The following is a 27,264-nucleotide window of genomic DNA, read 5'->3' as shown; positions in this document are numbered from 1 at the left end:
AAATGAACCTCTGCAGTTTTTTTTTTATTTTTATATCTGCGCATGCTCTTCTGCACTCTTTGTAGTCTCATCTTCGTTCCCTTTTCCACTTTATAGCCATTGCTATTAGCTTTTTACAAACCCCCCTTTGTCCGTTTGAAGAAATTGGAAAAGATCTTCCGGGTTCATAAATTCCTGAGAACGTTGATAACCTTCCAATAATGTTCGTAAAAACAAGGAATCAGTGTGCGGTACGTTGTTTGTTTGTTCGATGTCTTGTTGGAAAATTACGGACTGTTGCATTAAGTTATCGACTCGATTGTTTCGTAACGTGCCAACACTTCCGATAGATTATCACCTTTTGTCGGTATAGCTTACAAACATGTTAAAGGATTAAAGCTACCGATTCTTGTGTAACCTCGTTTCGATTGAATTATCAACTTTTATTCAATTAAGTTACTGATTAACTTTAGGTTTGCCAGCTGTTAATTGAATAACTTACCGATACTTGTTTGATCAATTACGAATTACCATTTTTTCCAATACTCACTTACGGACTTTTATTGAAGTAATTGGCCCTTATATCAAATTAATAACTTTATTTGTGAAACTAACCGACCTTTTTAACCTAATCACATCGAACCACTGCCGATCCGATCCGCCAACATTTATTAAAATTACCAACTCTTCTACCGAAACACTAACTATATTCGAGTTATTTATTAATTTTTTTCAATGAAATTACCCACCAATTTTAGGTTATCAAAAATTATTTGAATTTAATCTACTTTTTTAACATTGATTAGGTGGCTTTCGAATAACCAACTTTCCTAACAACTCAACGGATGTATTGATTTGACCAAAAAAAAAAAAAATAGATGCATTGTTGCTGCAAATTCTTGCATGAAACTATGAATATTTTTTTAGGCTCTGTTTATTTTGAGGAAAATGTTATGTTTTTGAAAAATATTTTTCAGGAAAATGACAATATTTTCTGATGTGCGGCTAAAACCTAAAAATGAACTGAAAAATACTTTATGCCATTCGGAATGAAAAATCGGATTTGATTTTCCTCCATGCACTCCATTTAATAATTTTTAACTTTCATAATTTTTTCTTGTATTTTTATTCTTTTAAAAATTTTGAAATTTTTATCTTTTCATTTCATTTTATCTTTTCTTTTCCCTTCTTCTTCGGCCGCTCATTAGCCTGTGGTGAGACTCGGCCTTCCTCGCCTGTGGCCGATCGCAAGCCGATGAAGAAGGGAAAAGAAAAGAAAAGAAAAGAAAAGAAAAGAAAATTAATAAAAGAAAAATAAAAAAAAGAAAAGATAAATTGAATTTTAAAAAGAAAATGAACATGAAAGAGTTGAGGAAGGAAAGCTAAGGGAAAATAATTTCCTCTCAAGGCAATCATTTTTCCTACTTTTGAAGGTGTTTTTTTCATGAGTGAAAAACATTTTCCTTGACTCATTTATTTTCCGTGAACCAAACGCCAGAAAATCCGGAAAACATTTTTTCTGGAAGTTATTTTCCGCGACCCTCCAATTTTTTTCTCCATAGAATTTGTATACCGCATTCACTCGAGATGTTTCTCTTTCGATTTTCTTTTTGGCATACAAAACTCCTGATATATATGTGGGTGTGCTTGTAAAATTGATCTCACTTCATGCTTTGTGAAGCAGCACATCTGGTTTTGGCTTAGCTGTTTCTTGAAGACCTGACAGAATGATATTGGATTGGAATCGTCCAAACTGCATAAAGGTGTAATTGAAATCATGAACAGACAGTAACCTAAATCAAGTAACCTTAAAAGTAAATGATTAGTTTGATAGTTACTCAGATTAGGAGAGCTTTTTAAGAAGAAAGCCCAAATTAAAGATGGATTGGTGGCCCTATCTGTTAGAAAGCTAGCCACTAATGAGAAGCCAAATTGGCAATGGCCTTAGCTCTTACTTGGTTTTTTTTTGCTATTTTTCAAGTACGTAATCAGAATATAGTCATAATAGTAGCGACCAAATAACTTAGCCTAAAATCATTTCCCAGATAAACAGCACTGATGTTGATTAGAAATTTTGTGGAAGATAAATTGAAGCAATTGGCTGACCATCTACCGGTGATCATGATCAAATTGAGATTTACAAGTAATCCCAGTCATTGATGTCATTAAGTTCAAAGAACGTTCTTTTGCACATTATAACCGATTAGCACATAAATAGTCAATGGAAAGTGCTTTACATAATCCATTCGAGAAAATTTAGTGCATAAAACCAATTTCTAGCTAAATCTTCTACCATCATGAACGATTTTTTGAGAAAACCTAATTCCAACGCCGGTCTTCTTTTTTTTTTTCTTTCGATTTTTCTCTTGCCAATTTATAACTCGAGTTTCCGAGTTCAAAAGCCATATGGACAAAATAATGTGGCAAATAACGTATCAAATCAAATCAACATTGAGTGATTTAATTTTAGTTTGCGGGCATGTGCTGAACGAGTCCTAATCAAGACGACCTGATTTTAGTGCTGGAAATTCCATGGGCAGCTTCGAAGCAGATAAGGCAAGACACCAAAATGGATAGACGTTAAGACAATTGGTACAAGAACGTGATTTTTCTTCGGTGCTCTCAAGATTCGCTCCTCGGAGACGATTGGGGTCCCAACAAAGGAACAAAAGTTAAATCTCCCACGGCTCGCAAAGGCTGACTATGTCGATGGACGAAGCAGGAAAAAACCAGCAGGTGTCTGTGCCGAAAGGTTTTTTTAGAGAGAGAGAGAGAGAGAAGCTTGGGCTTCGTTTATGGTGATGACTCTCTGCAAGAGTTTTCTTGGGGAGAAAGTGAGAAACGTATGTGACAAATCGTGTTGGAACGAGAAGAGGGACTGGGTGTGTCTAGGATCAGGGGGACCATTCATGGAGTGACCATGATGATAGCTCTTCTCTCTCGTTGCAGTAAACCTGCATCAACTGCACTTTTTTTTTTTGTTTCCTCTTTCTCTTCACTTAGTGAACCTTCCTCTGTGCTCTCTCTTTCTCTTGAGATTCCCGCTCAGCGCCCCTGTCAGAATCAGTAAACCCTAGAAGAAGAAGGAGAAGAAGAAGAAGGAGAGACCCTTTTTATCTTCTCACACATCCTCCTCATCCTGCGCACAGTAAACACCCTGTCCTAAACCTAAACCAAGGGAAAGAGAGAAAAGAAAAATGAAAAGAGATCTGCTGTTCTGTGTCATTCGATATGTGTGCGCAGTGATAATTACCAAAACAGGTCTAAATTTATTGTGTGAATGCCAATTTAGTTCTAATTTTTTTAATTTGACCAATTTAGTCCTAAACCTTTTGACTATTTGCCAATTTAGTTATTCTGGCTAAATTGACTGGAAATCGTTGTACTTCATCTATTTTTACATTGTATTCCAAATTTTGACGAATTCCTTTTCTTTTCATTCCATTTTATTTTTTTCCTATTTTTCTCTGCCAAGCTCCAGGCCTCGGTGATGGCCTGCGGATGGTCAACAGCCCCAGACAAGGGCGGCCGGCTGAGGGAAAATGAAAAAAGTGAAATATTTAGAACTTTTTCTGAAAATTTGTAAAAATTGTCCACATTAGCGATTGTCACCCAAAATTGGGTGAAAGGGCTATATTGACAAATCATCAAAAATTTTATGGCTAAATTGATCAAATTAGAATGTTCGGGATTGAATCCACATTCGTAAAATAAGATTATGACTTTTTTGGTAATTTTCTATGTTGATGTGCGTACCACTATCCCTTCAATTGATTCGTCATTTTCGATGTGTATATTAACAAATGATAACAGGTAGCACGCTGAATTAGATCTGTGGCATCGCATCAGTTACATGTCATGCTAGTTTTATATAGAATGCTCTTTCTATAAGCATTAATAGTAGAGATTAGGACACCGCTGACATTACACGCAACCCGCAAATATGTTTAGCTTGAATTTTGAGTACTTTATGTGTCCTGTGCAGTAAAAAAGACAGAAAAATGCAGCTTTCACGTAGAAACTTTGAAAGACAAAAAGTACATCAATTTCGTATCAGGTAACATATTAATGTGTGGTCACCCATTCAACTAGGTTATAACTTGAAAATGCATATCAATTGTAAATCTCAATATATAACATAGTTAATTGAATGTGTGGCATCATGTTTATAGAATGCTTTCTTAAGTGAATGACATCTCACTCTCTCTCTGCTGCTCAGCTGGCTCTTCATGAGCAGTTGGATACCCTGAAATGTTCTCTTTCTTGCTTCTAACAAGTATACACCAGTAGAATTGAATCTTCCCTTGTTATCTGAGAATATATCGGTAAGAGAGAGAGAGAGAGAGAGAGAGAGAGAGAGAGAGAGAGATAGAGAGAGAGAGAGAGAGAGAGAGAGAGAGAGAGAGAGAGATTAATCCTTTCATAAGTTCAATGTTTTAGCTCACTGTAGCTAATTGTACTCCTAGCAACAGGCAGATCTTTATCAAGATACTCATTTTCTATATATTTAAAGATTGCTTATCTACTAATTGAGCTATCCTCTTCTCTAACATCTTATTCTTATACTACAATCAGCTCAATAATCTTTAAGATGATACTCAAAAATCCATGTCATTGTGGGTTGAAGAAATCTACACATTAACTTGGATGACTCCACCCTACTTTCACTTACCAAATAGCTTGATAGAGAAGCACATCGTTTTCAACGACTCAGCTGGGAAAATTAAAAAGCCCTAAGAAAATCTGCTATGTTGCTGTATAATGGTGGTGGGTTCCGTACTTACTCCAAGTCTTGCCCTTACCTCTGGAAGATGAGCTGAACCACTTAACAACTTACCATAAGGGTTTCTGCTAGTTCTGATGGCTAGCAGGAGCAGTAATAATAACAAGCTAAGCTTCATTAAATGAATAGGACTCTCTAGGGTTTTGAAGTTTGTCTAAACAGCAATTTCTCTGTTCTCTAAATTGAAGAAAGATGAAAGCGCATTACCTAGATTCTATCAGTTAAGGAAACCAAGAAGTTGAATCTCTCTCTCTCTCTCTCTCTCTTCCATTTCAAATTTAATGGCTATTTCAAGAGACTTTAGGTTATGAAAACTGTACCTATCTGTTGGCTGTGTTTGGCGCAGTAACATCAAGTTGTGCACTGTTCAAGATCTCTCTCTCTCTCCCCCCCTCGAGGGAAAAAGTCTCTCTTGTGTGGTCCTCCTTCTGAGTGGTTTTTATTAAAGAATCAGTGGGATTGGTCCCTCACCTATAAGGTTGGATAGTCTCTCTCTCTCTCTCTCTCTCTCTCTCTCTCTCTCTCTCTCTCAGTAGCCATCATACACATCAAGAAGACATTGCATTGTAATTGTAGGCCACAACTTTTTGGAGCCCATGAAATAGACTTGTTTATATGAATTTCTGCTTTTGTCTTCTGGCATCATCCTTCTTGCCCACGTGATCTCTCTGCAGATCTTTCTATGGCATGATCCTAATTGTTAAAAAGGGTGTGGTGGGGGGCTCAACAGAATGCAAACATATGAAGTTTGCTAATAAAGAAGATACTTCAAGCCCTAATTTCTCGTTTCACTTTTCATGGCCAACATTATCCTCAATACCAAGCGTGCCTCGCGTATAACCATAAGATAGGGATTCAGACCAAAGACCTTTCTGTAGTCGTCGATAAAGCTTTCTTCATCACTTTTTTCACTTATAAATGTGTAGAATAGAATGGTCCCCTAGTTGCAATTATCAATCTTTGTTTGTTTATAAGTGATGGTTAAGTTGTGCTGGAATCTTTTTTTGTGTTCTTGACAACATCTCACTTACAAAATGGCGACTATGAGCCCCCTCGTCATGTATATATTTCTTTTGTGCCCCTGATTGCTCTGTAAGGACGACCGAGAATGCGATATGTCATTGGCTAGCGTGTTCCATTCGAAGGATGTCACGACGCGCCACGTGGCAGAGGATGCCCCGTTGCTTTTTCGTGTTTTCTTTCATGAGAGCTAGTCCATTGTTGAATTCGGCATCTTTCTTTTCCCAATATGACTTAGAACTTCAGAAGCTGAGTTTATTCTCCACGTTTTCCAGAGGCTGTTTTCGATTTGATAGAGCTGTGTCCACACGGAAATTAATTGCACAGAAGTAAGACATGTTGGTTGTCATTAATTTTGCCTTCAGAGACGTACAATCAAGCTCTTCGACTGATCCGTGATACACATAACAAGAACTTAGCACTGCGATCTCCAAGTTCATGTAAGTCATCTTATTTATTGTTCCTTCGTCGATATACTCCAGATCTGGCTTTCGTTCATCAGCAAAGTGAATCTCTTTGCCGAATTCAAGCAGATGAATATGACTCGGTTTGCAGTTGCATCGCCGACTGATGTTTACCCTCTTTGCTGATGTCCATTGGACTACAGTTTCAGTTTCATAGACATGTAAGAAGCAGAATTTGGTGGTGTAATCTTATAGCAAATTCGAGAAAAATTCTCCAGCATACCTATAATTTCTCTGCTCTCCTGTTTTTCCATGCAAACAACAACGCCAGAAAAAAGTCTTTCGGTGTTTATGCTGTTCTTTTTTCGAATTCTATCTCAAGGATGTAGAAGATGGCTAAAATCTTAAAATTGACATAAACTGATTCTGTCTTCTTTGCTTCACCGGTTTCAAAAACAGACGGTCACAAGAAAGCTCAAGAAAGAGTCCATATGCAGCAGAGTTGAAAACAGAAAAGGAAATTGCCGAATGACCGGACCAACGAGTGCAGGCCCCTCTCTTCCGAGTTGCTAATAGATGATATTGCACTAATGGGAGACCAATGATGATGAATATAGAAACAAATGAAGCGGATTCAGCACCAGGACAGGAGAAGATTGCTAGCTTCGACCACAAGATCCTCAAGGCTTCATCGTCGTCCAGTCCGGCTGCACACTGGTTAAGGTCGAGAGACCCAAGGATCTTCCGTGTCTCGCGAGCCTTCGGAGGCAAGGACCGGCACAGCAAAGTGTGCACCATCAAAGGGTTAAGAGACAGGAGGGTGAGGCTCTCAGTCCCCACTGCAATTCAGCTCTATGATCTTCAAGATAGATTAGGGCTTAGCCAACCAAGCAAGGTTGTGGACTGGTTGCTTGATGCTGCTAAGCATGAGATTGATGAGCTCCCTCCTCTCCCACTGATCCAACCAGGTCACAGTTTAGGTCATCTAGCCCATCAATCAGTCCTATCAAAATCTCATGAAATTGTTGGAGATGACTCATCAGGCAAAGATGGGTTGGTGAAGTCATCAAGATCAGGGACTTGGTCATGTACTGATCATCATCATCAGGAAGAAGATCAAGAACCCAATGACTGTGGCGCCTCAAAAGTCCCAGGACAAAACTATTTCTTGTCGAGAACTAGCTCAAGCTTCCACTTGGAGCCTCCAAACATGTCCCTATTGGCTAATTCAGCCACAATCCATGGGTTCACCTCCCAAACCGGAGACCTTCATCATCAGAATGTCAATAACGCCATTCCATTTTCTCTACACTCAGGCAGCTCTCAGACAACACCACCATCTTATTTTCCTTCGCTCTTTGCGACTTGGGCGGACTCCAATACCAATAACGATCCTCAACCTGTCAATCGCCACTTTCAAGTTGTGAGCTCAGTTAATTCACGCAACATTCAACCAAGTTCTCTCGCGCCACCACCTCTTCTGATCTCTGCTAGTCATCCGAGGTTCATGAGAGCCTCCCTTCTCGAGGGGAGTTGTAGCGAGGAGTGTCTTCACTCACCCAACAGTTTTGGAAGTGACCAGCCAAATAAAGACCCATGACCAGATTTCCCAGGTAAGTTATTGTCCTTGGTGCAGAAGCAATTACTTATAGGATATACAGTGGCCACCACGAGAGAGGTGAAGGAAATTCATGTAATAGTTAAGCTCCAGTTTCTATGGTTTTCTTTACACAGACGTGTTTTTTGATTGAGTGATTGGCAATCCGGTATTTGATAGTGTTTTTTTTTTTTTTGAAGTTATTGTTATGCCTTAATGCTGACCAATCTAAGTGGTCCTTAATTGTACAGGAGAGAAATATATGTACTTGATTTCTGGCACACCTATTCTATACTTTTAAATATGAATGTCATTTTGCGGTGCATCAACTACTGCACAATGCTGTCTAGAGAGAATGATTCGTGACTATAACGCACGAGACGAACGATATAGTTAAATTGAGTTGTGGCTTTGAGCGCATCTCTCTTTCCTTAGAAGGACTAAGGAGAGAGGTCTGAGGGTAAGAATAGAGTGATTTGTCTAATTAGAGCAAAACTAAACAACTGCATAATAAGTGAAGTTTAATCAACTAACTTCTTTTTGAATGCATTTTTTGTTCTTAGCAGCACCTTAAACTTACCAACTCTTATGGAATTTATCAATCTTATTTGAATGGTTTATCAATTTTTTGTTGAATTGCCAACTAATTTCAGGTTACCGAGCTCCGTAATTAACTTATTTGCCCGCAATTATTTGATTCTTTTCATCAACTTTTATTTGTGTTTCTTATGAAAGATTTAAATTTGTCATCTCTTATTTGTATCACTTACTAGCTTTTCTCCCATTTAATTGCAAGCTAATTTTGATTTACCAACTTTTTTTAGTTGCTTACCAACGTATATTTTCATTTTTTTTTTAATTTACCAACTTTATTATTATTATTATGTTTTGGTCGAATACCAATTTTATTATTGAGTTGTCACTTTTATTTACTTAGTAATTTCTTTTTATATTTTTCCAATTTTAGAAGAATACCGACTTCATGATTACCAGCTTCAATAAAATTATTACCAACTTTTCTCCTAATAGATTACCGACAATTAGTTACCAATGTTTATTTTTATAAACTATCAGTTTATCCCATCTCTAATAAGAAAAACCTGTTCTTGTCATTTTAAACTTTTATTTACCTTCTCTTATCAATAACTTAAATTAGCCACCTATCATATGAAATTATTGACTTTTTTTCGTGTCACTTAACTTTTCTCCTATTAAGTTACATATTAATTTGGCTTACCAACTCTCATTTGAGTTGCATAGGATAATACCACGAAAAACCTCAAACTAGTATATCTGTGACAAACGAATGGTAAAAATCCCAAACTGATACTCAACTGCTAAGTGTCGTCAACTCAGCAATTTGATGGTAAATTTTAACGGAAACTAACGAATGATAAATTTATCACAGATGTACCGGTTTGGGATTAATTTATCATAAGTATACTAGTTTGGACTTTTTTGTGGTATTAACTCCAATTAACAAAAACTAACAAAAGGTAAATTTGTCATAAGTGTACCGGTCTGGGGTTCTTGTTAATTAAAAAATTAATATGGGATAAATTTGTCACAAGTGTACCCGTTTGGGGCCTTTGGTGGTCAAAAACTTAGTTTTTGGTAAATTTGTCACATATATACCAGTTTGGAGTTTTTCGTGGTATTAAAACCCTTTTTTTTTCCCTTTCTAAAATTCGACAACTTTTCAATTGAGTTGTCATCTTTTGAATTACTAATTTTATCTTAATCGCTAATTAAAAAAAAAAACTCCTCTGATGTAAACAACCTTTAACACATTGATCGATTTCTTGAACGGTTTAGGATTTGAGCCCACTGAGAGTAAGATTAGTACTGTATTATCCGCACACAGAATTTAAATTTTTCCTGTGCCTAAAAACCTTTCTAAAGGAATGCAGGGTCTTCTTAAGCTTGGATTAGCTCTTCAAAACGAACAACGATCCTTTATCCCGCTCGGTATTATCGACGTCTCTGAACAAATATTAATCATTAGTATGTTAATCATGATTATTCTTAATGAATATATACATATTATTCAATCAATTGCATCAGCTTTTTTAATTGTGGGTCGCTGCAAGACCCCCCGTAAAATCGCGAACCGAAAATGCCAACACAAATATTAATGCTGGTTAAAGTGTCCGCATTTGGTGTCCAAAAGTCCTCAAACTATAAAAAGTTATTCATGAGCAAAAGATAAAATACGGGCTTAAACTATAAAAATATTTCGATGATGAAATTTCATACTTTCTTATTGATGGGAGCCGTGAACCACGCCTCAACCCATCTCAGACTTGTCCGGTTACTCATGCCGCATCACGGTAATACTGGTGTCAAGGATTTTGGCGCCATTGAAATTCATGGCTCGGTGCTTCTGCAGATCAATGCACTATCAAGGCACGATCCCACACGGCCTCGACAATGTCGTATCCATGGAGGTTATTGTCTGGTACGAGCAGGTTATGAGGTCGACTGATTGGAGGAGAGGAGGAAGAAGAAGAATATTTCGACAGTGCAGATGCAGGGTGGCGCGCACTGTAGAGGTATGCCAATCTCTCTGCTGAAACTTCACATTATCGACACCCTGTCATACGGAGCTAACAAGATACAGAGATCGAATTGGAATGCGTATCTATGTTCGTCTGAATCTTGGTTCCGTGGCACCAGCGCTCCGAAAACTAAACCTGCTAGCGATTCTCGGGGAATCATCCATTTGTGTGAAGCTAGAAGCTGTAAATGGAACGATGGATGAAAGCTTGGCAGGGCTGAAACGGGGTGATGAGGACTTGAGGAATATTCAAATTTAGGTAGAAGCTTGCATCAGTTATTCATTCACTGGCTAGAAAGAGCACAATCACACTGTCGGAATCGTATTATTCTTATGTTAAAGAAAGGGTTTGATCCGTTTGTCTTCAGCCAGGGAAAGAAGAGATTTACAGAAACATAAACTTCGAAGACGAATCAGGAAAATGCACTAACAACTGCTACTTGAAAATGAGCTGCCTACGGTGGCGGCCTGTCGGTTGGGCTTGCGGACCGGCTGCCAAATTGCTCACTACTTCACTAATCAAGTCCTTAAAGATCAATCTCTCAATGTCCAAGACCAGTCCTGAAATGTCATTAGAACCTGTCCAGTTCAGCCCTTGATGGGTCAAATCTTTTGATAAGATAGTCCTTGTATCATCGTCCTCATCGTCGAACCTGCAATGTGGGCGGTCAGTTTGGAGCTGATCTATCTCGGAGCACAACCCTTTCAAGAGCCGCTGTTGTGCCGCCTTTCTCCCCGCCAGCTTATCTGATGAGAACCAGTTCCTGGAATGATCCGATGCCACTCTGTGCACTAAGATCTCGCTCACAACATCGAATATCAGTTTCCTTCGCATTTTTTCGCCTCGTTTTGACTGAACAGTGCGTTCCCTGGCCTGATCTCCACTTGAGATGTCGTTGCTTGCCTTGGTTTGTTCTAGTGTGTGGAACAAGTTTCCCGAAATCAGGTGCCCTGACGAGTAGTGTCGGATGGTCATTAATCCAGAATCGAGATCACTTAGCAGACCAGATGCTGACAATATCTCCGAAATGTATGCATGATCCGAGCTTGTGCTCTCACTTGGGAATGCTGTGCCAGATCCTTGGTTAGTGGAGATTACTTGTACTTCATTCTGAACCAGTGGAAGATTGACTAGGCTATTCTGGTTGATAGCTGAGCCAAAGTCGCTTCTTTTGCTGTCAGAGAAATTATTTAGCTCTTGGAAACTCCACTTTAACTCTCCAGAAACATCATCATCTGCAAGAAGGGTATTTAAGAAATGGGTTCAGTCTTGCATTCTTCCGAAAAATTGCAGAATCAATACGAGTTTTCTTCCTCCTCGCCTTTCGTGAACAATGAAATTTCAGTTGTACTGTAAACTTCTGATGTATCCTTACATGTAAGATTATATCAGAAAACTAGCAATTGCAGTAAGCGAATCATGTTCTCTGAGGCAATATAACTATGGATCAGCGAAAACATCTTCGGAGTTATGAATGCACGTTACCTTTAAAGGCTCCTGAGGTCATTTTCACTGGTGATGGTGTTTCGTCTTCAAAGTATGATGCATCAAGGACGGAGACTGGACTTGGTTGTTCTGTTGTAGGTATTCCAGGTTTCCTGCTTAATTCCTGTTCTCTTGAGGGGACTGTTTTCTGTATGGGGGATAATGAAGTAACATTTAGCATGTTTTAAAGATAATGCTTCAATCTTTAATTAAAGGAGAGCAACTTACTTTTCTGGTTTGGTCATCAGGTGGGAATGTGCCGCGGATTTCAGCAAAGCTATATACACTGGAAACTTCTGTGTCATCCTGAGAGTCCATACTAGCCGCAGATTGCAGAGAAATGGTGTTGTTTTCGTCACTGAGATCTATTGTATGGCTGCTGTTCTCCTTCACTCGGTCAGAACTAAGTGGCACATGGTTAGTTTTGGATTTGGGCGTTCTCCCTGGAGAGCGCGGTTCTTTTGTTTGCTTCCCTGGGTTACTTTTCCTCTGAGCATCGGTTGCCCTCGATTCCTTCAGCGTAAGCCGTGGGCTTGAAGTTCCTGAATTCCCGCATGAACTGTTTTTTTCCGAAACATGTTGGTGGTCCCCATCTACTCGCATCAATGTGTTCCTAGAACCAATTCTTCTGTCCAGGAAATGGGGTTGCCTGCTGGAAACCTTTCTTGGAGTAAGATCCTCGTTTTGTTGCTGCTCAACTGATTTTCTCCTGCTGCTAGGAGAATTCCAGAGATTGGCAAGACCTGATGTGGAATTGACAGGGGATCCAGGGACTTTCAGTTTTTCTACAATCGGGGATTGCAAATTCTTTGGGGAACTGATTTTTTTTATTTTGGGAGAATCTGGGGCTTCAGATTTTATGTTTCCACAGGGAGCTCCTCTTAATCTGCTGCCTGAGCTGCAACTGCTTGTTTGGAGCATAAACTCTGAAGCCTGGACATCTTTCTTGTTCTCCAATGTCTCTTTGGATTTTTGAATTGCTTCAAGTATCTGTTTAAGAGCTCTCAGATCCTTCCCCGATTTCAAGAACTCAAGCTGTGCTAACCTTTTCTCAATTTCTCCATAAACTGAGAGGGTTGCATTTGATGCTTTTGAATGTGATGCAGTAGACTCCGGGACTGGCACTGCAGGACTTTGGCTCCCTTCCGGTCTCTTCCATGTTGTTGCTTGAATCGGAAACTCTGAACTTGGGTTGAACTGCATCACTGAATCTGCGGTGGCCTCCTGCTGTGAGATGGCTGACCTTTGGCTCTTCCTTGGGGAGCCAGACAGTAGAGCAGGCTTGTTTCGGTCAAATGTTCTCGATGAAATGGAGAAAGGATCAAATGCTTCAATTGAGTTGGTTCTGCTATGCCCCACCTGAAGCTTGGAGTTCGACATTGAATCTGGGAGGGCTTCCAGCCCCATCAACTTCGCTACCACGCTCGATTGCCTCGCGTGGCTCCCTTGTGGTCGGGGTGAATTCACAGTTTGACCGATACTGTGATTCACCCTTTGATGATTCCCTTGCAAACAACGAGACTGACTTTGAGAGGAAAGTGACATAGAGCCTCTCTTGCTATCCAACGAATGCCTGGGTAGCTCTTTCAGCTTGAAGTTGGACTTCAAAGCATCCCTCGATTCCCGCCCGTCATAAGAGAAACGAGGAGCGTCCTTCTTAGACAGAGAACAAAAACTGTCGATCTCCATCTGCTCGGCCGAAATCTGAGGTCGGTGAAGGTTGGGAAGAACTCCGAACGATTTAGACACATGAGAAGTCTTTGGTTTAACAGATTTCGACGGATTTAGTGGCCTAGGAGAGTCCGTATATGTCAAGACAGCTGCTTTATCTTTGGTTGGAGGCCTTAATGAAACCCCATGGGATTCTCTGAAATTGGAGCTCTTGGCAATATCAGAGAGGTCAGGGGATTGTCCACTTAAATGCTCAGTGGCATTTAAATGGTAGAGCGGCGAGTCGTGGGGCTGGTTGTTCTGGGTTGTGGTTAGCCTGAACAAAGATGGTTCTAACTTGGTTGGTCTATTCTCCTCGAGCGAGGAGAAACTAGATGAATTACATGAAGATGAGACAGAGCTTCTTGAGGAATCAGATGACAATCTGTGCCTCTCAAACTTTGTTGCTTTGGAATTTTTCACCTGCATTGGCAAAATTATCTGATCAACATCATGGGAAATTTAGCTCGGATTATATGCTTCGGTTTTTGCGCGACTTACCACAGATTTCTGTGATACTCCATCTTGCTCTGCATCAACGGAGGCATTTTGACCTGAGGACGAACTGGAAATTAGATGTGTTTTGCAGCACTGAAGAAAGATTTACCTACTTCGGAACGCAAGCAAACCGATTTATTATCAGTGAGTAAATGTTTTCATGAGTCGCAAGGATTAAATTCAGCTCTTATCGACCCATCCACACCATATCATTTTCTTGTACCGGGGCCTCTAGTGGAAAAAGAAAACAGAGTTTTAGGAAGAACTCCTCTGTTCTGATCCGCATTTGGCTTAATAACTCATTATTAACCCGCATGAATTCTAACCAGTGATCCTTGCAAGTGTTTCGACATTTTCCTCTGGCTTCTGCAGAGAGCGGCATGCGGTGTGTTTTTCGATTTTCTTCTATCAAGTGAGCAAATTTACACCATGACAATGCAAGCTAAAAGCAAAACCAATATGGATTGGTTGAATTGCTTTTCAGGAGTATGTAGACAAACTAGGAGATAAATTCTGATGACAGGGCCACAGGGTTGCGAGGAGATTTTTACCTGCAAGAAGCCTCTTGTGGTTGTGGCCATTTAAGCGTCTACCGGGGAGAAAACTCTGGCGATCAAAGAGCTGAAAGATCCCATTCATACACCCAATTTGCTTCTGCATTCCCGGCTTGTCATCTGTCAACGAATACAGGAGTCTCGTGGACATGTTTCGTGCTCACAATGCCAAACCTACAAACTTCGTGCAGGCATGTGTTTTCGGAACTGAAGGAGAAACTCCCAGTAAACTAGGAGAGCACTTGAATTTTCGCCTTTCAAATCACACAATCATGCATGCATTTCAGCATGGATGCATTTTCTTTCTGCAGGAATGAGAATGGAAGAACGACTGAAGATGAAAGCGAAGACAACAGAAGTGGCCAAAATCCTATGATTCTGCACAGGATCAAGAGATGGGACAATGGACTTCCAAGAACGAGGTAAACAAATTGATTGCTGTGGAAATTCAGGAAGTAGGATTATATGAAGGGGGAGGGAGGGAGGAGACCCAAAAAGAGAGTTACAAAAGTTACAAATCAACCAATGAGAAACTGAAGTAGCTAGAATCCAGAGCCGCGCTCAAGGACCATTTTAGCAAGTGAAGTTTCTTCTTTCTGCAGACTCAAGAAGAGATGTTTTTCTGGGTTTCCTCACAAGAACAAAGTAACACTTTGTCTTCCGGCTCCCTCTCTCTAGTATAAAAAGGCTGCTAAAAGGCTATTCTATAGAGTTTGAGGGAGAGAGAGAGAGAGAGAGAGGTGTGATGTAATGTGAAGTGTTTGTTATGTAAGCAAATGTTCACATCAGTCTGGAGAAGAATGAGAAGTGGTGACAGGCGTTTCTGATTCTTATTTCAGAGAGAGAGAGAGAGAGAGATTAAAGAAACAGGGGAAGAGGTGGGGATGAAGAGAAGCTGTCCAGCAATCTCTTAATGAATTGGAGGTGCGAGGGAGGAAATAGGAATTGGGAAAGCGTGGGTCAGATCTGAAACTTTTCCTGGTCCCAATACTAATCCTCCTCCATTTTTCATGTGGACAGAGTAATGTGGGTGGGTCTGAAACTTTGAAGGCTTGTACCTCCTCTCTACATGACCATGTGGTCCGTGTCAGGCCATCGTCGAGAAATTAGAATTCGAGTAATTTGAACTATAACAATCTTAAACAAAACGTGGACTGCGATGTTTCTCTTTGTGTTTTTTTTTTTATTTATTTCTTTTTTGCTGAATTGAATGAAATGTGATTTCACGAAAGAAAACGCGGGGTTTATGCGCTGGAATCCAACCTCATTTTTCCCGGCTTACAAAATTTCTTAACTGTCCCTCATTCACATCACCCTCCAATAGAAAGCTCCTTTTTCTCCTTTCCTTTCCTTGGGACATGACAAGAGTAAAAGATCAGATCTGTACTGATTCTTGCTTCCTTAGTCCATCAGATGAGATCCCATTGGTCACTTTGCCGCTGAAGCTTCCTTCCCTTTTTTAAGGTTATTCTTCATGGGTCACATGGAGGAGATCCACACAGAGGTTAAAAAAGGACGTTTTGACATGGATGAATCTCTACTTGGGGGTAGAGCAACTTATGACCGCAGCTTACAGTGCTCCTCTCTGTTTTCCAATTTGGGTCTGGAATCTTGACTGAGATTGATTAGGGCCTGCACCATCTTTTCTTGCTCTGTTTTTTGGCTAGCAATCTTTTGATTAGACATGAATTATCCCTTTGTTAGTGCTGTTGATTTGGTAGGTAGGTGGTCCATTAATCAGCTTCTGTCTCCATCTCCTCGAGTACTACCAAGTTTGCTCAGCTCAACAGCTGCTGACGGCCCGTCGCGTTGCTCGCTTAGCCAGGTTCCGAGCGGCATCTCTGTCACGCCACGGTCAAATGATACCCTGAATCTGCTTCCGCAAATGCCTGATTGGCGTTACAGCTATTAGAATTTCGATCATCAGGGCGAAGCAGCACAGATACAATTCGACGGTTTGCGGAAATTACCGAATTAGCCTCAATTCTTTTTTTTTTTAACTTCTTTTTCTGTGGCAGCATTGATGGAAACCAAAGCCAAAAAGGAAAAAAAGAAAAAAAGAGAGAACATGGACAGTGGTGGACATTAACATAAGCACTCGAGACAGCGATCCCACGTAATTCCTGTACCCAATTAACGTGGTTGTTGTCTTACATCCTGGGCCACATGTTCCCAAGATGTTTTTAATTTTATCCCATAGATAAGAGGCTCTTTAATTCCTAAATACCTCCTCCCTTTATTTATTTATTTTTATTTTCTGTAGAAAAAAAAAGTTATTCTTGTTACAGCTCGTTCTTAGAGTAATTAAAACATTAAATCACACATTCACCTAATAACTTAAGTTTTTATAACAGCTGGCAGTAGTCCCTCGAAATCTATAATGATGTCAGAATAAAACTTTTGTGTTGAAATCTTTCCAGCTTTTAGAGCAAGTCTTAATCTTTTGTGCTAATCAATGCGAAGTCATCTAGCCCTTGCGTCCAGTCCTAAATTCTTTGTAGTGCCAACTACAATTACGTGCCGAATTAGATGCGTTAAATACGTATCTAATTGTGGCATGTTTGCACTATAGTTGCCCCTTGATAGTGATCCTAGGATTTCCAGGAAATTCCTTCAATGTCAGAGGTGCTGTGGAAAGAGTCGTGGGTTTATAATCAATCCTGCAGGATCTTGCCTCGCATGGTCTGCTAATTTAAACAAAGGCCATCACAAGCTATTTAATCTGTGCAGGACATGAAGAGTATATGAAGGCCAAAATTGCCAAAAAAAAGTCATATACCTATTGTGACTGTGCCAATTCGATTTTAAATATTTCACTTCGATCAATTTAGTCTTAAACCTTTTAAGGATTTAACAATATAGTCATTCCGATCAATTTTGGCTAGAAATCGCTGACTCGACTGTCTAATTGATGATGGCCATCCTACGCGACACACTCCACGTCAACTTGGACAATTTTTTAAACTATTTTTAATTTTATGAATTTTTGTATTGTTTTATTCTTTTCTTTTCTTCCCCCAACTCTGGGCCGACAACTCTTGCCTGGTCTAGGCGAGGGTGTCGCGGTCCTCATCCAAATCTAACCGAGTGCAGCAACGCCCTTTCCAGACTAGGCGAGAGTCCACCCCTCATGGTTGGAATAAAAAAGAAAACACACGAAGGAAAATAATAATAATAATAAAGAATTCAAAAAATCATGTCGATGCTTTCCATGCCATGTAGGACGGTCGGCGCCGATTAGGTTGCTCGATCACAGATTTTCAGCTAAAATTGACCGAGTCAAAATTTTTAGGATTAAATCGGCCAAATTGTCAAAAGATTTACGATTGAATTGGCCAAATTAAAAGGTTCAAAATCGAATTGATACAAACGCAATGGGCTTGTGAATTCTTCGGTAATTTCATTGTTTATCAAGAAGTACGCATATACTATAGAGCAACATCATACGATAATTTCTCATCGCTAGTTCTACGCAATATCTTCCCCGTTTGCGCCCCATGCCGAGAACGGTTACAAGCCTAATTCCTTATGCAAACCTAATACATGCAATAGTTGGCAAGTCGGTACCAAGAAGGAGGGGCCAAAATAATTGTACAGTACATTCGTACGAGTCACTTTCATGCTCGTATCGAATTGCATTCATTCACGGCACGCATGGAGAGCCTCGGATTGGACTTGGAAGGTCGAGGAAAATGTTGGAATCGGCCGGGAAACAAAGTGTGACCCTACGATCACATTGAGTGTTGGTTCCTTTGGGGACAATAACTTATCCGGATGACTTAGGACTCAAAACCTTAGTGGATCCACCAATTCTAACCTCTTCTCCCCCCCTTCCCCTTTTTCTCTATCACGGAATTGGCCGTTGAATTGATTGAAGATGAACCGTGGATCTTTCGCATGCTTTCATGCGATTATCGTTATTTATTCGCAAATTTGTTTCGATGCTTGCCGGAGAACGTTGTGCGCGCAATCTATCGCCGTCGCTGCTCTCATCTTTACATAAGGATCCCGGAACGGTCTTCGCGGAAAAAAGTTACGTCTAAGCTGGTGTCGCATTAACCTCAAAAGCTACTACATCATCTCCTCCTTTTCACGACCACCGAACCCATCAAACCCAAGATTACAGAAAGATGAAATCTTGAAATCTTATGGATTGAAAATCCATCGACAAGTCCTACTCGAGGTAAAGTCTGTTCACATAGGAAGTGCTTTGAGGGAAAATGGAAGAAAACGCAATCGTCCTGTCTTGATGAGGATGACACGTTGAATAGGCTAAACGGAAACATTGCTGTCGGGGGATTGTTCATCCCCTTGTCATGTTGCATTGGATGGCGCATGTTATTCCATGAAGACCCCCCCACTGTCCCCAATAATCAGCCGATTAGGGTTAGGGTTGGCGAGTCCCATTGGCCTGCTAGCTTCCAATTTTTATTCGGCGCTGGCGATCCTACGTGATACTATCGACATTCACGTCAGTAATTTTCAGTTAAAATTATTCGAAAGGATTGCATCGGCAATTCTTCAAAATATCTTGAAACCCCTGCATCCAGTCTAGTTTAGGGTTTGGAGTATCCTAGCTAACTCAAGCTTGGCCTATGCCTATATGTTCTTGATCTCGTGCATGTTGAGCCATTGTGCTACATTTTCTTTTCCTTTTTTTTATTCCCCTCAAAAGTTCGGTACTTGTGCTAGGCTAGATTTCATGTCTACATGCTTCGTGGGAGTCGGACCTAGATATTAGATGGTGAATGCAGCTAATGCACTAGGGTAACGTAGCGATATTTGAGAACTTTAATTAAACAAAAGGAAAAAGTCATAAACCTATTGTGATTGTGTGAATTCGGTCTTAAACCCCTTTTTTAAAAAATAATTTCAGCCCTAAATATTTTGCATTTATGTCAATCCAGTCTATCCAACCAATTTTGATCGGCCGACGCCGACATGTTACTGTCGACGCTAGCGTGGACTTAATATTTTAATATTTTTTGAGTTTTTGATAAATCTTTTTTTTTCCTTTTATTTTTTTTCTTTAGTTTTTCTTTTTGGACTTATCCCAGCAAGGATGTTGCAGCCCTCGCCACATCTGGACAACGGGCCTAGTACCCTATCCGACCCTTAGTCCAGGGGAAGAAAAACTAAAACAAAAAAAATAATAAATCTCTAATAATTCAAAAATCTATTGAAATATTATTAAAAAAATATCCACATTAGCGCCGGCAATGCCACGCCAGTAATTTTCAGCCAAAACTAGCCAAATAGACTGAAATGACATAAATACAAAAGGTTTTTAACTGAATTGGTACAATTGCAATATGTTTATGATTTTTTTGGTAATTCTTCCAAACTTATTCTATGGTTTGAATTCATACGTCTCCAAATGTACTTTGATATTTAGAATACATGTATTGCCGAAAACGACGTGGCCTAACAACATCTACGCCATCTTTAGAGTTTGTGTACAAGTGCATCTTCATGTACACAACCCAAGTATTTGTACATGGGAAAGTACAAATTATAAACCTCAAGGGTACGTTTGGTCGTCGGGATTTCTAAACAGGATATGATTTGATAGGATATGATGTAAAATCTAGGAATTTTGTTATATCCTATCCATTGTTTGGTAACCGGCAATAATAAAGCTAGATATTTTCATATCATATTTTGTCTATTATTTGATATGAATGACATATAAGTATAAATGAACCTAAAAGTTGCTCAAACGAAAATGATAAGACTCCCTCGTGACACTCTTGCCTACTTCATTTTTATTGCTATTTTTTTTTCTCCTTTTCTTTTTAATTCTTTTCTTTTTTAGTTATTTTTTTCCCTTCCATCATTCTCTAATAACATTTTACTAAATAGTATATTATACTAATATTATAAATTACTAAAATAACTAAAATATGTAATTAATATAAATATTTATATATATACAGAATTTATATTATGAGATAGAAATAATTCAAATAAATAAATAAAAATGGGAACAAATAATAAAGAAATTATTTTTATTTTTTTGTTATTTTGGAATTTTTATAATAGGAATCAAATATTGTTGATATTCTAACACTATTTTAATTTATTAGTTTGAGAAAACTGTTATTCGAAAAAAAAATAACTTATGCATTAGAGTTATTGGAAATCATATCTACCTTTATCCCACCTCTCCTAGGATAATTTTATTCAGGCTATATCTCTCTTATATCTCACTATATCATGTCCTAAGCGGGCACCAAATATAGAAGATGATAAATTTTATCATATCATGAATTTTATCCCGACTACCAAACGCGGCTCAAGGGAAACATCCAATATGATAAGAGGGAGTGTGATGGTGATGGGTGAAGATGGAAGGAACAGAGAGAGGAAAAGATAGGGCACAAAACCACATGGATAAAGTAGAAGCATCACATGAAAGGTTGCCTTAGCTTCATAAGGCAGGGACCAAAGCCACTCCCCACAAACTATCTCCATCACATAAACTAAGCTAAACATATATAAAATAAAATAAAATTTGTGATGTATCGATGTATATTTTATTCCAAAGTTATTATATTCCAAGAGCATGTACGAGTGACATTTCATCCAATCAGTCGCCATGATTGGATTGGCACGTGATATCCCACCTCATCCCCCCCTCAATTTGCCATGTGATTTGAGCAATAAAATAACTTGGGGGAGGGTTTGTGGGTCAAACCCATCAAGGATTGATACCATCCAATTGGAAAACAATTAACAAAAAATTTTGGATCTCATCCCATAAATAAATAAAGAATCCTTGGTCAGCGATGGAGGCAACGAGGGAATTTGGGAAAGTTTGAATGATAACGTGGGTTTCGGTTTCTCGGAAATTTGTCTCTAAAGATGAAATTTCAAACTCGATCGTACAATGCGTAACGTGAGATGCTTTCTTCGTAGCAAAAACGTTTGGTTGACTAATCTAAGGGCGAATGTGTTGAATTTCTTAAGGTATAAAAAAGTAGTTGATAGCTTTTCAATTAACAAGGAAGAACGTTAGTTTAAATTGTCAAGACAATGAAAATTCCTAATGCATCAAAATCGCGAAAAGAGAGATTTTATCGCGCATAGACCGTTTATTTGTTAATCTTAGGGACCCAAAAGCGAGACTAATTGCGTGCTAATCAAAAGATGAAACATGGGCGATGAACGACAAAGAGGGTCTTTTGCGGAAATTGGAAGGGCAAACGAAGAAGGAAGAGGCAAATTAGGGCGAGAACTAAAAAGCACCCAAGTCATGCCAAAGCCCCAGCTGGGGGCGCAATTGGAGGACATTATTGCAAATTGACCTTAACATTGTGGAAACCCCATTTTATGGCAATGTTAATCGCGGCAGTGACAACAATAATTATTTGACAAGAAAGTTAAGATATAGACCGATCACATGTAAAATACATCTAAATCTACTTTGTAAGGTGATTTGCCGTGATTTGTGAAGGATAAAATAAGACAATCAATTATTCGTTTTCAAAGTAAGCTAAATATTGAAACAATTTTATTAGAGTATAACACGCGTTTAAGCTAACACCTACATATATGGAGTGCTTACCCAACTAAACCGAAGTCTTCGGAAAAGCTTAATCGAAACTTTATGGCGGACTGATATCAAGCGACCGATTTACTTGAAATCTCTTTCATGATATACCACGTCTCGTTAGTTATTAACCTCGTAAACGAATTTAGTCGGCCTAGCTAGCATTGTACTTACTTGTGAACGCATAACATCTTTGCTTGTATCAATTAGAGCTTTTCCAAGAAGAGGGTTGTGTGACCATCAAACAGGGGATGGTGGCTGCACCCAAGAACACCAAACCCATTTAATGAGGGGTTCATAAAGTCAAAGATTCCATCCTTCCCCGCTTCTCTTTTTCAACGAGTAGAAAAAGATCTCCAAGATCTCACAGATCACACAGCTTGGAGTAGAAGAAAACCATGCCATTTAAACCCTAGTTTTAATGGACAATAAAAAAAACCCTAGTTTTGTTTTTTATTTCCTTGACTAATTCAAGTAAGAAACATGGTAATTGTCGATTGGTGGGGTTGCCCCCAATGAACCAACTAGCCCTTCGAGAAAACAACCCAAAAAAAATCTATTATACTATCATAAAATTCAAGTTGAAATGCACACGCAAAGCCTACAATCATTCAATGGGTATGTCACTTAAATAAAACTCTCGTCACGTGTATCAAGAAGCATTTTGGCAGCAAAAGACCAGTGGCCCCTAATTAATTTTACATGAGCTGGAATAAATATTCCCCTTCAACGCGATCGACAGCTTCCACGATCTTCACAGAACAAAACCATGCAATGCAAGTTTGCCAGTTCAATGGAGTTAAATAACCTCATCTGTCACATGCCAGCTTGTGGACATGGTTCTGAGTTGTACCAGGCTAAGCAATTTGGGCAAATATATCTTTACAAACTTAGAGATATGCAACATCTCTGCGCATAAAATGAAGTTCTGATATCATTTCCGTATGTCTTACGTGCCCTCCTTTTTGTTTTTGACTACTAGCTGGCTCAGGAACAAAACCCTAATAAGTTGGGTAATGTTCTTGATCTGTCTGGTGGGTCCAAAAATAGTTTTGAAGCATGTCCTCGTGGTCATCATGCGTTGTGGATCTTTGAGATACCTTGCACCGGCTAAAGAGAGAACCCCATCAAGCATCTCACCAAACCCTTTACGAAAAGATCTCGCTTTGCTGAGACGACCCTTTTGAGATCTGGCCACGATCGTGTACGCAGCAGTACGACCATACCGAGACAGCTGCTTCGGACCTTGCCGTGTACATGGGCTTGATCAGGGGTGAGGACGGTTACGTGATGGAATCCGGAAATCGGAGGAACGAATCGGTGGAAACATGATAGGTTTTGGGTTTTAGTATATGCACATTAAGTTTTAAGTTTCAAAAATTGAGAAATCAATTCCGAAGAGTAGGTCTTCAGGAGGTAGAACATGAAACAAATCTTTGTGTTTTTCTCGTTCCATATCTTCTCGCGATCTTGCAGTATTTCATGGTGTCTTATGATAATTGTCTAATCTATAATTGTTTAGTCCGAGCTTTCATTTCCAGCGATACACGATGACCGAGAGTCTTGTTTTATTAATGTTTCATATTGTTTGTGTAGCTAAATTTGAGCTCTCTTGAGTGAATTGTAGTAGCAAATAATGGTCATTAAATATGAAAGTATATTGCAATCGTCGGTTAATAACACATGTAGAATCTGAATATACCTTAAAACTGACCATGAAACTTGTGACTATATAGATTTAAGGGCATGTGAGATAGATTTGAAGTTCTAAAAAATAAAAAACCGATTCAGATGAGCAGACTCCAAATCGGAAAGAATCTGGAACCCTCGTCTTCGGGCTTAATCATAGCGGGGAAGGTGCAAGGGGTTTCTCATGGGGTGGTTCGATGAGGATATGGGCATTAGGTCCCAGAAAGGATTTGCAGAGCCAGAAAAGAAGCACGTCTCGGAGCAGAGCAAAGTGGAAAATGATGAGGAAAACCACGTGGTGGTTTTGACGAAGCGGAGGAGCTTACAGGGGTCAGAATTGAGAAGCCAGTGTCAGATGGTAGATAGGACTTCCTCGTGGCGAGGGAGGTGCATTCAATTATTAGGAACACCGATCCTTCATGGGCTTTTTCGTGTGCCGATGGTCCTATGATTTCGTACGTTAAACCTGTTCGGAAAAAAGGGAGGAAGGATCGATCGAGTTGGGGGGTTTCGTGTGGACCAAGGAGATGACGACGACGATGATGGTCGTATTCCTGAGGAAGTGAAGGTGATAGCTTGTGCTTGGTGAGCAAAATGATCAATTCGATGCCTTGCCAAATTCATATAAAAAGAAGAAGTATGCATATTTTATCTTAGACATGAGAAAAGGGGAATGATTTATCGACAGCACTGTCGGAGACAATACAATCTCAATCGTAGATTCACACATCATCACCGCGTGTTTTCTATAAAATACTTATTGATTGAGAGATCGTGTGATCAGAATAATTGTTAGGCTAGCAGAGCTTCACATGAGAAATTGTGAATTAAGAGAAGTTCTTCTTGTCTTTTTGGTTATAAACTAGTGTACGCATCCATGCTTCATTTGCGCCTCGGTCTTGTACGAAAATTATGAATATTTTCCCATCACCGATGAATATCTTGTAAGTTGGATTCACATGGACGTTTTTTAAGAGGAACATTAGAGATTTTACAAATAATAATTGGCTTGAACTTAGTTCAACAAAAGGACTTTAGACATAATCATGGAAGAATTTTAGGGAGCACGCCCATAAAATTGTTAAGGACTATGATACTGTGTGCATAGAGGGGAGTTGAACCCACAAAAATGCCACTGTCCTAACTTAAACTTCAAGCAAACACAAATATATTTGTGATGAATAATTTGAGCAAGAAAAATACATAATATAAATAAATGTAGAGAGAGTAGAGATAGAGAAAGCTTGCTCGAACTGATTACAGTGGCTTGCCACCACCAAGCGAGGGTCGCTGCCGCCATGAGTGAGGGCGAGAGCTGCGACCTTTGCTAGTGGTCGGGCTAGGGACTACATCGCTGCCCTTTTAAACTTGCATCCCTGACCTTATGGAGTCTTCTTTCTCTTGTTTTTAATTTTCGGTTGTTTTTTCAATTTCCACGTTTGACTTTAATAAATTCGACAATTTTTTCCTTTAATTTTTTTATTTTGTAAAAAAATCATGTAGAATTTAAAAAATGACAAAAGAAGCCGCGCATACCTTTCTATCCATTTGAAACTAATTGACTTGGGAATGATTCGAGCGCACGGAAATCACAAGCTGTACAATTTAAACGCCCGAAATGAAAAATTTAGGATTGAAGTGCACGGATGGATAAGTTTTAGACCTCTCTATGTAATCATCCCAAAAGATTGACCCTCTGCATCACCAGAAATAGATGGGCCTACAGTGGGCCATGGGTGGATTGGACCCACTAACCCATTAGCTTCCTTTTGGGCTTCTTTGAATTCAGCCACAGTTTGGGCCAAGGAGAATTCAGCCACAAGCCCAAGGTTGTCTTTTCTATATTGAACAAAATTATTCACAAGTTATATCCAATCCATCAAAACACGGTCTAAGAATGGAGGTAAACCATAACCTGTCTATACAGGCCCAAGGTTGTCTTTTCAGTATTGAACAAAATTATTCACAAGTAAACAACCCCGATCCGATTCAATCGGGATGGGTTATGATTTGGGTCGGATATAACTTCGAAGAGGATAACCTTCATCCTACACGGCATTTGGATGAACCCTTAAAATTCGGATAATCCAAATTTTGTCCGAATGAAAGAGTTCCATATGGGGTGGTGACACAAGCCCGATACATCCGAACAACAGATGGCATCGTTTTCATGGGAAAGTTATCCAAATATTCTAAATTTATTGCACTTTGACCAATTTAGTTTTAAACCTTTCAATTTTGCTAAGTGAGTCTTAAATTTTTTGACACTTTGTCAATTGAGTCAATCTGATCACTTTTAACCAAAAATTATGGATGTAGCGGAGATGCCATGTAGGACGGCTAGCGCCGACATGGATAATTTTTTAGATTGTTTTAATTTTTTTAATTTTTCTTTTATTTTTCTATTTTTTTCCTATATTTTTCTATCAACGCCAAGGAGGGCCAATCGAGCCATGCCGACCATAGGCAAGGGCCAACTACCCACATGAGGTACGGGCAAGGGCCGCAACCCTTGCGTGCGACTAGCGAGGTCGATCGGGCCTCTCTTGTGACCGGCGAGGCTTGGCCGGCCACCCTCGTCAAGCTTGGCGTAAAGAAAGAAAAAAAAATAAAGAAGAAAAAAAAATAAAAATCCAAAAAATTAAAAGAAAATTATAAAAGTTATCCATGTCATTGCTGATAGTGCCACGTAAGACATCCGACGTTCACGTCAACAATCTTCTGTTAAAATTAGTCGGATGAACTCAATTGACAAAGTGTTAAAAGGTTGATGATTCAATTGACAAACTTAAAAAGCTTACGACGGAATTCATCGTTTTTACGGTAGATAGTGAGGCTTAATGTATGACATTTGATGATTTCTTTGTGCAATCTTGAGAATTGATTAGGGGATTTGGAGGTGGACCACAAGCCGACTAAGCCTAGACAAGCGCTATATACTATTGGGATCGGAGGGGAGATCATTTCTACAATCATCATGGCAATGAATCGGATTCGATCGACTAATGTTTCCATTGCCACGCATGTGGACTCCCCTCCCATCCTTTTAGCCCACGGAGCGTGCCAAAAGGTTCCGGCCGCCACGTGCGTAGTTTTCCGGGGACATCAGCTTGGGATCATGTGCACGTATCATGCACGCCATCATTGTATTCTCCACATGCTTGCAAAGATTGATACGTATGCAAGAGATCAAGAATGCAACGGGGTTTTCTGTCAAATATGTGATGATGTCACACTCATTCTCTTCACCGGCAAAAGCCAATTCAATCGCTTTCTCTTGAAACTAAAATAAAGGGAGGAGTGACACCAGAGTACGCATTTAGAAGTGGGCATGGGAATCGAATAGACTCGGAGACGAGACTGAACCGAACTGGTTGGTTCGGGGTATCCGATTTCAAAGTTTGAAATTGGAAATATCAGTCTAATCTTCAATTT

General features: G+C 39.4%; 3 protein-coding genes across 3 annotated transcripts in view; 2 read left to right on the top strand and 1 right to left on the bottom strand.

Annotated features, from left to right (window-relative positions):
* The first annotated feature begins 5,006 nt into the window (after positions 1–5,006).
* LOC115753475 (putative methylesterase 11, chloroplastic) overlaps positions 5,007–27,264 on the top strand; it is a 34,166-nt gene continuing 11,908 nt past the window's right edge. Inside the window, exons 1-2 of the mRNA XM_048272208.1 lie at positions 5,007–5,024; positions 19,542–19,547. The gene's annotated coding sequence lies outside the window, so the exon portion shown is untranslated. The remainder of the gene's footprint in view (positions 5,025–19,541; positions 19,548–27,264) is intronic.
* On the top strand, positions 6,638–8,117 carry LOC115753471 (transcription factor TCP13). The gene has a single exon (XM_048272209.1). It carries the CDS (start codon positions 6,788–6,790, stop codon positions 7,784–7,786), a length of 999 nt encoding a protein of 332 aa, XP_048128166.1. The 5' UTR covers positions 6,638–6,787; the 3' UTR covers positions 7,787–8,117.
* On the bottom strand, positions 10,587–15,518 carry LOC115753463 (protein LONGIFOLIA 1). The gene is made up of 5 exons (XM_030692081.2): positions 14,586–15,518; positions 14,038–14,090; positions 12,055–13,959; positions 11,827–11,974; positions 10,587–11,576 (listed from the first exon to the last, which is right to left on the bottom strand). The coding sequence occupies exons 1-5, from the start codon at positions 14,737–14,739 to the stop codon at positions 10,777–10,779; spliced, it is 3,060 nt and encodes a 1,019-aa protein (XP_030547941.1). The 5' UTR covers positions 14,740–15,518; the 3' UTR covers positions 10,587–10,776.

Source organism: Rhodamnia argentea, chromosome 11 (assembly GCF_020921035.1).
Source record: "Rhodamnia argentea isolate NSW1041297 chromosome 11, ASM2092103v1, whole genome shotgun sequence".
NCBI classification, from domain to species: Eukaryota; Viridiplantae; Streptophyta; class Magnoliopsida; order Myrtales; family Myrtaceae; genus Rhodamnia; species Rhodamnia argentea.
Note: the sequence above shows the minus strand (reverse complement) of the source record. Positions and strands in the feature narration are given on the sequence as shown.

What these genes read in the sequence shown, in the direction of transcription:
- LOC115753471 (XM_048272209.1), top strand. Translation starts at nt 6,788, where the DNA reads ATGATGATGAATATAGAAACAAATGAAGCGGATTCAGCACCAGGACAG.
- LOC115753463 (XM_030692081.2), bottom strand. Translation starts at nt 14,739, where the DNA reads ATGTCCACGAGACTCCTGTATTCGTTGACAGATGACAAGCCGGGAATG. An exon ending in CCACAAGAGGCTTCTTGCAG is followed by an intron (nt 14,091 to 14,585) that starts GTAAAAATCTCC and finishes GTTCGTCCTCAG; the next exon opens with GTCAAAATGCCTCCGTTGAT. An exon ending in CTGATGACCAAACCAGAAAA is followed by an intron (nt 11,975 to 12,054) that starts GTAAGTTGCTCT and finishes TCCCCCATACAG; the next exon opens with AAAACAGTCCCCTCAAGAGA.